The 13,451-nt window shown below is 42.7% G+C and overlaps 1 protein-coding gene across 1 annotated transcript in view; it reads left to right on the top strand.

The window, feature by feature from the left end:
- Nucleotides 1–7,603, top strand: part of LOC122932952 (protein argonaute-1) — a 94,776-nt gene extending 87,173 nt beyond the window's left edge. Inside the window, exons 18-19 of the mRNA XM_044287644.1 lie at nt 280–479; nt 5,818–7,603. Of these exons, the coding sequence (XP_044143579.1) occupies nt 280–479; nt 5,818–5,926 (309 nt within the window). The 3' untranslated portion in view covers nt 5,927–7,603. The remainder of the gene's footprint in view (nt 1–279; nt 480–5,817) is intronic.
- The last annotated feature ends 5,848 nt before the right edge of the window (nt 7,604–13,451 follow it).

The raw sequence follows: 13,451 nt of genomic DNA on the forward strand, positions 1-13,451 counted from the left end.
GTTCGCTTATAGAGGCCTTAGGTGAATGTTCAGATGTATCAGATATGCCGTAGATTTTACATCCAGATTTTGTGAGTGGAAAATCTGTTCACATAGAAATTTAAACTAAATAAAACTGCACTTCTATTATTAGGGCAAGTTCTGATGTGGTGGGTTTGCTGCAGATTTGCAGTGTAGATTCTGCACAGCAAATCTGCTGCTATAGATGTCAAAACCTATACATAGAGTTACTATTTGAATCATGAATTTTGTTGACTTGCTGTCTTTTCCTCTCTGCAGGGCACCAGCCGCCCCTCTCATTACTATGTTCTTTGGGATGACAACCGTTTTACAGCCGATGAGTTGCAGATCCTCACGTACCAGCTGTGTCACACATATGTGCGCTGTACACGGTCTGTATCTATCCCAGCTCCTGCATATTATGCTCGACTGGTTGCATTCAGAGCACGATATCACCTTGTAGACAAAGAACATGACAGGTATGTGTTTGGCATTTACTTTTTTAAGCTCAGGTGGAGAAATAATATATCTTTGATATTAAAAGCATACAAATCCATTCCCTCCTAGTCACATTAATAAATTTTCCTTGCCAGTTAAATGAAAATCGTAAAATAATTCTTAAAAATCCCACTCGCACAGTGGAAAAAAAGTCTGCCTAATTTAGGGCATACTGTAGCATTGTGCTCTATCCCTTGTGAGATTTTATTTTGCAGAAAAGCTGTGGATTCAACCCATTGTATTCAGTGAAATCTGCAGCACAATTTCCACGAAAGCCCGACTTCACTATGGGTTCCACTATGGATTTTTCGCTCCGCAACTGAACTTAACCTAATAGTGTGAGAGCATTTAAAATGGGCTAGTACAGTTTTACTACTTAACCCCTTAAGGACCTCCGCCGTATATGTATGGCGGAAGTCCGGTCCCTAAAGATGGCGCCCGCTCGTACGTGCAGAGGGCGCCATAGCCCACGGGTTTATGCTATTTTAAATAGCAGAGACCCACCGTACATGTATGAGATCAGCCATAAGGCTGATCGCATACATTTTACCCTTCAGATGCCGTGGTCGAATGTGACCACGGCATTTTCGCAGTCCATAAGCGTAAGTCGCACGCTTCCGGTTCGGTAACAGCGTTCTCTGACTGAGATCGGGGAACCTGTTACATTACTGAAATAGCCCGAAGCCTATTTCAGGAATATACCAATACAGGCCACTAGGTGGCAGCATTGTATTGGTATGAATGAAGAGTTCAATGATGTCTATGTAGCCATCAATGAACACAGTGGGCAATCTAATGATTGCCAGTTATTGTCACCCAAGGTGACTTAAAAAAAGTGGGGAAAAAAAGTTTTTACAAATATAAAAAAAATTAAAAGTTCAAATCACCCCCTTTCCTTAAAATAAAAATACTAAACCAATAAACCAAACCAATAAAAAAAATACCGTAAACATCATGGGCATCATTGCGTGCGAAAATTGCCCATACAATTAAAATATAACAATATTAATGGCATATGGCAAATGGCGTAACGGGAAAAAAAATTGAAGCAGCCAATTTGCCATTTTTTGTCACTTCAACTACCCAATAATTTTTTTTTTATAAAAAGTGAGCAAAAAGTCGCACACTCTTCAAATTGGTATCACTGAAAAGAACAGATAGTCACACAAAAAATTAGCCCACACACAGCCCCATACACATAACTACAAAAAAGTTATAGGGGTCAGAATATGGTTATAAACAATTTAGTTTTTTTTCCTCAAAGGTTTAAAAAAAAATTCCAGTATTAAAACGCAAGAAAAATTATACAAAGTGTGGTATCGTTGTAATCGTACTGACCTGCAGAATAAAGATAACAGGTCAATTTTACCGCATAGTGTACAGTGTAAAAAATATAAAAATAAAAGCCTTTATCAGAATTGTGTTTTTCCCCAATTCTACCCCATTTGGAATTTCTTTCCCCGCTTCCTACTACATGGTATGCAACCGTAAATGGTGCCATTAGAAAGTACAACTTGTCCCGCTAAAAATAAGCCCTCATAAGGCTATGTGAATAGAAAAATTAAAAAGTTAGGACTATGGGAAGGCGGGGAATGAAAAAACGCAAAAATGGAAAATCTCAGGGTCCTTAAGGGGTTAAAAAAGGAATGTTTATTCAAAGAAATGGTATGAAAAAAATACAGTATACAGGACATGCACAAAGCACAGCCATGTCACATATACAATCACAGATAGTATGACATTTGGCTACCAAATGTATAAACACTGTTTCTTTAACTCAGCCCAAACATTAACCAAACATTGCGTGCATGGGCATCAAAGTAATGAGGTTACTTGCGTATGGTCTACATCAACAGAGAGCCCAGCCGCCACCAACAGTAATATAGCATAGAAGAATACCCTAACAACAATGAAAATAAAATAACGGAAAAGCAGGGAGAGAAGGGGTGAGCAGGGCTAAGGAAGTGCAACTGTCTTAGGGTCCATTCACATGTCCGTAGTGTATTGCGGATCCACAATACACCCGGCCAGCACCCCCCATAGAACTGCCTATTCTTGTCCGCAATTGCGGACAAGTATAGGAGATGTTGTGTTTTTTTGCAGAGCCGCGTCCCGGAAGTTCGGGGCTGCGCTCCGGTAATGCAGATGCGGAGAGCACATAGTGTGCTTTCCGCATCCCTTCCAGCCCTGTAGAAAATGAATGGGTCTGCACCCGTTCCTGATATTGCAGAACGGATGTGGACCCATTTGCGGACGTGTGAATGGACCCTAAGGGAAAAGAAGTTGGGGAGCTAAAGGTACCAGGCCAGTGGGAGAAATCCTTAACCAAGGTCCCCGGACCTTTTCAAATTTATCAGGACAAATAGGTAAGCATATATAGTGGGAGTACCATATTCACCTCTCTAAGCAAGACTGTTTTTGTAGGTCTCTTCGGATGTTTCCAATTATACAAGATCATTTTTTTAGCATAAAATAGTAATAGTTTAAATAAAGTGCGCAAAGCCACAGTAATAGGAAGGTCATCAATTAGCCCAAAGAGGCACACTTAAGGGTCTAATATGTTCAGCATGCTCAGATAAGTCTCCATAAACCCCAGTACTTCTCTCCAATACGCCTGCAAGACTGTATATTCCCAAAACATCTGCAGTATCATGCCATATCTGAGGCTCTCAGCCGAGGGTGACGCACCCATAACATAAAGTTTATGAGGGGTATAGTAGATCCTGTGTGTGAATTTAACTTACATCAATTTTCCCTAGCACTAATCAGTGGGGGACCTGAAGCAGTCAAGAGAGCTTTACAATCATCATCATCCGAATCCAGAATTCCCCGTTGCCATTTTCTGTAGCATTTTATCTCGCAGGGGTACAAAACTCTGGACTATAAATTCGTAACAGGCAGGCAATGGTTTCCCTAGGTCTTTTTTACTCACCTTCTGTAACTGGAGTGGTGAGAGAGAAATCAAGACCCCCCCCCCCCCTCCCCCCATCTGTGCGCATGCTTCAATTGATGGTAGTTATAAAGCTCAGTACTGGCAAAATTATAAGTAGTCTTTAAGTATTGAAAGGAACAAAGGGACCACACATCTATGATATGTGCAAGAGTAGTAGTACCATGTCTCCTCCAAATTTGCAAATTAGGGAACCGCACAAAATGGGGAAGTCGGGGATTGAGCCAAGCGTGAAGACCATCATAATGCCTCCTCTGGGACTAGTATAAAGAGGACCTTTCACCACGCCTGACATGCCTGTTTTAATAGCTAATTGCATTCCCCATATAATAATAATTCTGGAGCATCTATTCTTATGGCTCTATGTTGTGCTATTACTTTATTATTTCTACTAGATGCTATGAATGAATAGCTAGCAGTCTGCAGTAAGGGTACCGAGGGGAGGTAACCAGTTGGGGGTGTGTACCTGCACAGTCTGACAATGGCAGCACTGATTGGATAGAGTCAGTCTGTGCAGGTACACTCCCCCAACTGGTTACCATCCCTCTGTACCCTTAGTGAAGGCTAATAGCAATTCATTCATAACTTCTAGTAGAAATAATAAAAGAATGGCACAACCTAAAGTCATAGGAATAGATGCTACAGAATCGTTATTACATGGGGAATGCAATTAACTATTAAACAGGCGTGTCAGTAGAGGTGAAAGGTCCTCTTTAAAACAAAAGGGTCCCACAGCTTGAGTGACCATCATAGGCTTGGGAAGAGAAAGAAGGTCCACAACAACTCCCCTCAGAAAAATCGTCTGAAGGGATCTACTCGGAGAGTACCGAAAAAACTACAGGGAATAAGAGTGGGAATTAGAGTGGGAGAGCCATGAAAAAAATATAAATATTTGGGGAGCAACATCATTTTCAGTAAATTTATTCTGCCCACTAGGGTAAGAGACTTCCATATTTGGGCTATATCCATTACCATTTGCAGTAGAGGGAAGATATTATCTACATATTAGGTGCTTACTTGTCTATTTACTTGTAACCCCAAATATTCTGTTTGATATACCCAGTATAAATGTCTCTCGTCTGCACATCCAAAACCATAAGATTAGTTTTTTCCCAGTTAACCCGAACCCCTGAGAACGTCACCAAGACACTCCTGTGGGTCTTGCAAAAACAAAAGGGTATCGTCTGCAGAACTCTCTTATCCTTGTCCGTAAGGCGGACTAGAATAGGACATGTTCTATATTTTTGTGAATGCAACGGAATGGACAAACTGTGTGCTGTCCGCATCTTTAGCGGCCCCGTTGAAGTGAATCAGTCCACATCCGACCTCCAAAAAAATGCATATCTGATGCAGACAAAAAAATACATGACATGTGCATGAGTCCTTTTAGATTAAGAGTGCACCAGAAACAGTAGTCATGCACCAAACTCTCAGGCCCTGCACTATGAAGAACACATAGTATAATGTTTTTACCTGGAGTGGTCCTTTAAAGGGAACCTGTCACCACATACCTTCATAGCAATCTGAATACATTTTTATATGTGCGCTGGTCTCCTAAGTAAAACGCTCTTAATCCAATCTTGATTGTTGCCCGCATTCTGTACAAATTCTTCTTTTTTTCATATAAAATTAACTAGTCAGCGCTAGAGGGCGTCACTGTTGCACTGAAAGCCACACTCCTTACTCCTGGCCACCCCACCCCTGCAGCTTTGAATGACAGGGCCGGGAAATGATGTAGTCTCTGGCCCTGTGTTACGGTGTGCACCCTTGCTTCACGAATCGGCACACGCGCAGGGCAGGGCAGACCTGTTGTTTGCCAGGGCTGAAGTCATCTCTACTGCACATGCACCAGTTCCCAAAGCAACTGTGCAGGCATGCGCAATACAGATGACTTCATCCCTGGCAAGCAATGGGTTGTTCTACCTATGTGACAGCTCCCGATGAACAGCACACACATGGTAACACCGGGCTAGGCATGACTACATCTTGCTCTGTCAATCATACCTGGGGGGAGTTTGGGAGACCAGGAGTAAGGAGCGTTGCTTTTAGTGCACCAAGGTGCAATGGCGACCCCCTTGTTGCATCAACAAGTTAATTTTCAGACAAAAATCAGGATGGGATCAAGAGTGTTTTACTTGAGGACCAGCACACAGCTAACATTTCATTTAGATTGATATGAAGGTATGTGGTGACAGATGCTCTTTAAATGTCAAGGGAACATCTCGCTAAACATCTTCCTTGGACAAGAAGTGTTATAAAACCAGATTTCATACAGCAACTTCTAGAAATGTTCCACATATCTGAGTCCTGACAATTGTTTCCGTTTAACCACTAAAATTCTTAGCAGTTTTTTTCCACTTCCCTTGCAGTGGAGAAGGCAGCCACATTTCTGGACAAAGCAATGGAAGAGATCCACAGGCCTTAGCGAAGGCAGTGCAAGTTCACCAAGACACTTTGCGCACCATGTATTTTGCCTGATGACTTGTCACTTTCCTAGTGGATTATATCTAGATGTGACTTGTTTGCCACATCCCGTACCTCATTGGCTCAATAGTTGCGTTTCCTGGGATCTCGAGCCTTACAAAAGAAGGGTACCTCAAAATAAACTGAAATACCTTGTGGGGTCCTCTGTGACCAACGTTGGAATCACATTTGACAATGGTTACATTTTTTTTTGTTGTTGCATGTTGTGGAAATGTAAGAGAGCACCACTTCAGCAGGTCTCTTCTGATTGCCACAGAAAATTTCTAGAAGACTTGAAATGCAATACTGCAGGCAGAAAAAAATTACACTGAGCCCCCCTCCTCTCTCCAGGGGAATAGATCGAATGTGCACTGCAAAAAAAATACTAAAAGAGCTACAAGAAAAGACAAACAGTTTTGAGCCTTAAACAAAAGATAAATTCTGATTCAAATAACCAAGAATCTACGAGGTAAACCATGAGCATCGAAGATCTCCCTTGACAATGCTCCTTTGTTCTGTATTCCACACAAGACGTTCTATGGAACGTAACCAGCACAAGAATGTGGCTTGCTCAGCTAACCTTAGGTCATCCAGTAGTTCTGTGGTGATGTACAGGTGCAAGTCCTGGGATACTTCGGGTTTAAAATGTCTACAGGAAAGAGTCAAGCATGTCCTAATTATAAAGTCAACTGCCATGACACAGTAAATACCTGCCACTTTTCCCCTGGAATGCAATAGTGCCATATGGTCTTCTTATGACGAGGCAGAATGGAGCTGGGTTATTCAAAGCAATAGGGTGTCCTTATCCAGTGATGACCTGACTCCAGCGTGCCTTCATATTGTGAAACCGTTTGATGCATTTGATAAATTCAGATACTTTCACGTCACTAGTTTTAGTTGGTAGCGGTTAAAGAGAATTGTGCAAAGTGCCTTGAACCCTTAAAGTGCTAGACAAGAGGAAAATAATCCTGCTTCTCCAGCTCTGCAGTGTGTGTACATAGTTGGCACTAGAAGCACCAGCTCATTGATAATTTGGCTAGAGCTGTGTCCATCAGTCTTTGCGCAATTACTACAAGATGGTGTTTTCTGTATGTAGCGGCTCTGCCCAGTTGCGATACCATAAGCATATATATGCTTCTCTGAACTACACATCCTGCCTTTCCTGAGTTCAGAGATATTTTATGGTTGAATTTGTATGAAAATGTTACAAACAAATGTTGTGTCATCGAAATAACCATGCTGCCGACACAAAAGGGAGAATAGTATCTGCAACATCCTAACACGATCTATACAGAAGAGGAATGCTATACTAGACCCTGGGATAGGGTCACTACTACAGATCTCAGCAGCTGAAGAAAAGATTTAGCTTGCTATGTAAATGGGGGTTTACACTATGGAGATTCCTTCTCAACATTGCATAGACTCATGTAGGGCTGCAGCAAATGATTATTTTAGCAATCGAGTATTCTATCGATTATTTTTACAAATAATCAAGTACTCTAATAAGAAAAAATGAATTAATAGACTGTTTTCCTTTATAAAAACTCATCAGACCCCCTGCCATCAGTCCCCAACACCCTTCGTTCCCCCCGTGCGATCAGCCCATGCATTAGTTCCCCCTAGTGCCATCAGCTCCACTATCCCCCAGTGCCATCAGCTTCCCCCCGTGCCATCAGCTCTGTTCCCCCAGTGCCTTCTGCTCTCCCCCACCCCAGTGCCTTCAGCTCCACTCCCCCAGTGCCATGAGCCCCTCCATGCCATCCATTGCCATGTCCCTCACTCCCTCAGTGCCGTCATGCCATCCATTGCCATGTGATGTCCCCTACTGCTATCAGATCAGCCCCTCCATGCCATGTCCCCACCTCCCCCAGTTCCATCAGATCAGCCCCTCCATGCCATGTCCCCCACTCCCCCAGTGTCATCAGCCCCTCCATGCCATCTATTGCCATGCCTCCATGCCATCCATTGCCAATTGCCATGTCCCCCACTCCCCCAATGCCATCAGATCAGTCCCTCCATGCCATCCATTGCCAATTGCCTTGTCCCCCACTCCCCAAGTGCCATCAGATCAGCCCCTCCATGCCATGTCCCCCACTCTCCAGTGCCATCAGCCCCTCCATGCCATCCATTACTAATTGCCATGTCCCCCACTCCCCCAGTGCCATCAGATCAGCCCCTCCATGCCATGTCCCCCACTCCCCCAGTGCCATCAGATCAGCCTCTCCATGCCATGTCCCCTTCTCCCCCAGTGCTATCTGCCCCTCCATGCCATCAATTGCCATGTCCCCCTCCCTCAGTGCCTCCATGCCATCCATTGCCATGTCCCCCTTCCCCAGTGCCTTCATGCTATCACCATGTCCCCCACTCCCCCAGTGCCATCAGATATCATCAGCCCCTCCATGCCATGTCCACTCCCCCAGTGCCATCAGATCATGCCATGTCCCCCACTCCCCCCAGTGCCATCAGACATCATAAGCCCCTCCATGCCATGTCCCCCACTCCCCCAGTGCCATCAGATATCATCAGCCCCTCCATGCCAAGTCCCCCACTCCCCCAGTGCCATCAGATATCATCAGACCCTCCATGCCATTGCCATCCATGTCCCTCAGCGCCATTAGCCTCTTCAAATCACCAACATCACCCCTTCCCCCCAGCCAATTTTGGGCCCCTGATAGTGCTAACTTTATACTTACCTTTCCTGGCAGTGCGCTGACATGGAGTCCCACAGGAGTCAGACCGCGTCTTCTTGCAAGCATGCACTGGGAGGGACCTGATGTCACACACAGGGTCAGCCAGCGCGCTGACTATGTGTGCATGCAAGGCTCTGCAGCGCGGTGCCGACAGGAGACCACGGAGCGGTGAGTGAAAGGCTTCACGCTTCGTGGTCACATGATTTAAACGAATCCTAGATGCAGGGAAACTGCATCAAGGATTTTTTTTTGCATCAATTACATCGATGAATCGTTGCAGCCCTAGACTCATGATATTACATTGTACACTTCCATACCATATGGAAACTGCATATTCGGGACAAGCCCCACCAAACTATTGGAGTTCAGAAACTAATCTCTCAGTGAATTGTTGCACTTCCTAACCAAAACATGGAGTTGCCTACTGGAAATGCGGTTCTGGTTTGGTGCCACTTTAAATAATATATTAGGCAACAGTATTATGAACAGTCCCCTATTATGTTATTATAGGCATAATGTTATTTCCAGAAGAGAGGCTGATATATGGTGAGGATAACATTTTCAGGGTCTGTGTCTTGTAGACTTGTAGACTTATTAATGGGATCTGTCCTAGGTTGCAGAACTGCTGATAATGCAGTTCCCTGTTGTAAAATGGCTTCAGACTGGAGTTTAACATTAAAGTAGGGCTGCCATCATGACAGACTTCTTCTAAGTTAGGACAACTAATAGATTTACTACTAACACCAACCACATGTTGCGTTAGTACCCACAAAACCCCTGATCTGGCTCCTCCTGATCTGGAGGCCAAACAAAACAAGTCATGTGCTTATATTCAAAGCAGCACGTCTGTGTTTTTGGATTGGCTTCCAAGGATATCCTGAATGGTTTCTTTGTACTTTTCTTATAGCTGAGGCTGTCAAGTGATCCTTCTGGGCCAATCCACTACGGTATAGCTGCTGGTTTGCTTATACAAGGCACGCTCAACCTGCGGCCCTCCAGCTGTTGTAAAACTACAACTCCCATCATTCCCAGACAGCCTACAGCTATCGGCCTACAGAAGGGCATGGTGGGAGTTGTAGTTTTACAACAGCTGGAGGGCCGCAGGTTGAGCATGCCTGGCTTATACTGTTTGCTTCCCTTTAGGGCCCTTTTAGGACTTAAGGGGAGCATTCAGTTGGTACCGTTACATCCACTAGTCTAGAGTTATTACACTGTCTATTGGATGTGATTATTTAACCTTAAATTAAAAGTGGTCCATCTTGGTGACAGATCCTCTGTAACATTGACAGCCACTACTACACCATGTTTTGTTAGATCTCTGTAATGGTTCATGTTTCTGTTTTTCCATCTTTATCGTAGTTCATTCTGTTAAGACATGGGGGTAACATGTCATTTATAAAAAGGTTATATCATTTGATTTATAGCCTTTTTGATTTCTCCATCTTGACAACCAGAACATAGTGTTCTGTTCCTGCATGCATGGCACAAAGGTGGTAAGACATTTTTAGGGGCTTTAGTAGAACAACGTATTCATAATGTAGCACTATGGAATATTTTAAGAGCTCTTTTTAGTTTCTAGGATGCACTTGATATAAAACCTTCAGTGACAGCTAGCACTATAATGTATTGGGTTTCTCTTACAAATAAGGGTGCTCTGGCATGACAATGCCTAAACAATCCCTGCACAGAGAACTGTTTTTGTGTATGACGTTTGGATGACCTGATTTCCCTTTGGCTTACGTATTAGTAACCCAAAGGAAAGTATTTACTGTATTTTTTTCTGACTATTAGACTGATTTTCTTTTTTTAGTTGAAAGACATTAGAAGATACCGTTTAAAGCTCATGTACCAAGAAAATCCACACAAAGAAAATCAAAAAACATGATTATCTCTCTGCCTTTATCACAAGTAATCTTGAAAATGTCTTTCTGCGTGTCTTATAGTCCAAAAATATGGTAAATACCATAGTAGCTTATTTTATTAAAAAAATAGCATTGTTAATATAAACAAATGATGATTTTGTCAGTATTTATTTTTAGTTAGATTTTTATTTTTTTTGACCTTCACTAATAAATTAACTTCTTTTCTGTAATCTAGTTCAAAGAACGAATGCATTCATGAATGAGCAGTGTTCAGAGAACGTGCGTTTCCTGGGCTATTCATAAAGATGCTGGGGCAGGCTGAAATGTTGACAGTAAATTTGTACAGGACGTTTGTGATTTTGGTGCATGGAAGTATATACATTTCAGGCAACCGTGCCCATAGAAAATGTATGACTGGAGTTGGTGTGGGCAAAATACATTGTTCCATACATTGTGCTGTACAGATTTGGAGCATGTTTTCATGAAAACACTCCCACAGTTTTATGAATATGCCTCACATAACACTATTTAATTCAGATGCTAGAACAATAGACTTGAGCAATCAAATCCTGCTCTACACAACTACAAAGCCAGTGCTTGACAAGTGTACCAGGTATGTACACACTGCTTACCTCATGCAGCTTCTGTAAGCAAACACATATTTGAAATTATAAAATATACTACACCCCTTTATATGAATGCAGCATATACTAAAAACTGTTCACAAGAACAACAAGTAAACCATATTGTCCTCCCCCTGACATACCTATTTTAGTCAATTCCACATTAAATGACAATTCTAGAACATCTATTCTTATGACTCTATGTTGTGCCATTTCTTTATGATTCCTAGTAGCAGTTAATGAATGGGTAGCCAACTGAGCGTTACTGGTCAGGGTGTGTCCCTGCACAGTCTGACACTGGCCGTTCACTGCAAGCCCCACCCCAACTGGTAAGAATTCTTAAAATTCTGGGCATAACAAAACAATGGCACAACGTAGCCATAAGCTGCCAGCTTCCTCACCGCGCCTGCGCCAAATACTGAACGGCGCGAGATTTCACCAGAGCACAGGGCTGGCAGACAGATGCGAGCGCTGCCTGGCCCTGTCAATCAGGACTTGGAGGGAGGTGACAAAGGTGCGAGAACGGAGCCCCTAGGAGCAGGAACAACGCCTCCCCCTGCTCCTAGAGGCAATTAGCATATTATAAAAGTTAGATTTCTGGCGTAACGGGGAATAGATAAAAGTAGGAATAGGCTAGTTAGGTTTACCTCACATTAGCACATTGCTAATGTCAGCTAGCTTAATAGGGTTAAATCTGGTGACAGAAACCCTTTAAGCATATCATGTGAAATCCTGTAAAGATGACTATAGACATAAGATAACTTCTGGCCAATATTCTACCTAACGCTGCCATAAATGTGCATGCCAAGGTTGCTTGAGCTTGTATGTTTATTTAAAGGGAACCTGTCACTGGGATTTGGGGTATAGAGCTGAGGACATGGGTTGCTAGATGGCCACTAGCACATCCGCAATACCCAGTCCCCATAGCTGTGTGTGCTTTTATTGTGTAAAAAAAAAACTATTTGATACATATGCAAATTAACCTGAGAGGAGTCCTGTCCCTGACTCATCTCACATACAGGACTCATCTCAGAGTAATCTGCATATGTATAGAATCGTTTTTTTTACACAATAAAAGCACACAGAGCTATGGGGACTAGGTATTGCGGATGTGCTAGCGACCATCTAGCAACCCATGCCCTCAGCTCTATACCCAAAATCCCAGTGACAGGTTCCCTTTAAAGAGACCTGTCACCTCTACTCTAACATGTCTGTTCAGCACCTACTTGCATTCCCCATGTAATAGCAACTCTGGAGCATCTTTATATATAACTCTGTTGTGCCATTCCTTTATTATTCCTACTAGACGTTTAAGAATGAATTGCCAGCAGTCTGTAATAAATGTCCAAATGAGTGTTACAAGTTGTTGGTGTGTCCCTGCAGTCTACCACTATCCAGTCAGTGGCAGACGGTGCATGGACACCGTCCCCCTACTGGTAACTTCCAGTTGGACCTTTATTGCGGACTGCTGGCAATTCATTCTCAAATGTCTAGTAGGAATCATTCATAGAGTTAAAAGAATATATGCCCTAGAATTTGTTATTACATGGAGACTGCAAGTAGTTACTAAAACAGACGTCAGGAGAGATTACAGGAAGCGAAAGGCTGCTACACTATGTGATCTATATCATTTCTCATTATAATTACAGAAGTTTTGCCACCAAAGCTGAAGTCTGACTTTGGAAGGAGTTTGGAATTAGCAAATTTCAATTGCTACATCATTTCATTTCAGTGTCTGCGATGACGGGTGTGAGTCGTGGCATTTACAATCTCTTATTGTGTGCTAGTTGTTTCAAACAGGCCAAGCATATGGTGATGCTTATCCATTTTCACTTTTTTTTTATTTATTTGAATGCGTAAGAGCAGTTTTGAAATAAAACTGTACAATTTAAGTTTCAAGGGCCACTGATCACTTTTTTTGTACTTTGCTTATGAAGGTTAACAGTTTTTTTGTATTTTTTATTTAGAAACAGAGGCAGTAATACAGAGTAGGATTCCGCCCCACCACCCAAAAGACAGAAGAGCAAAAATAGAGGAACACAAATAGCGACCGAGAGGTTAATAGTTGTGCTTATATAGAAAGACCTGTCTGGTGGAAGCTATGAGCAGATAGCCAGTTGTCATCATCAGAGGTCCTTCTGTTCCTTCAGTTCATCTGTGAATAAATGTCTAGTACAAGAACCTCTATCACAATGCTTTAGATCACAGATTTAGACCTCACACGGCCATATTTTTGGTCCACATCTGATCTGCATTTTTAGCGGATTGAATGCGGACCCATTCATTTCAATAGAGCTTGAAAAGATGCAGACAGCACACCTTGTGCTGTTCGCATCTGTATGTCCATTCCACTGCCACGCAAAAA

The sequence above is a fragment of the Bufo gargarizans genome, chromosome 3 (genome assembly GCF_014858855.1).
Source record: "Bufo gargarizans isolate SCDJY-AF-19 chromosome 3, ASM1485885v1, whole genome shotgun sequence".
Lineage (NCBI taxonomy): Eukaryota > Metazoa > Chordata > Amphibia > Anura > Bufonidae > Bufo > Bufo gargarizans.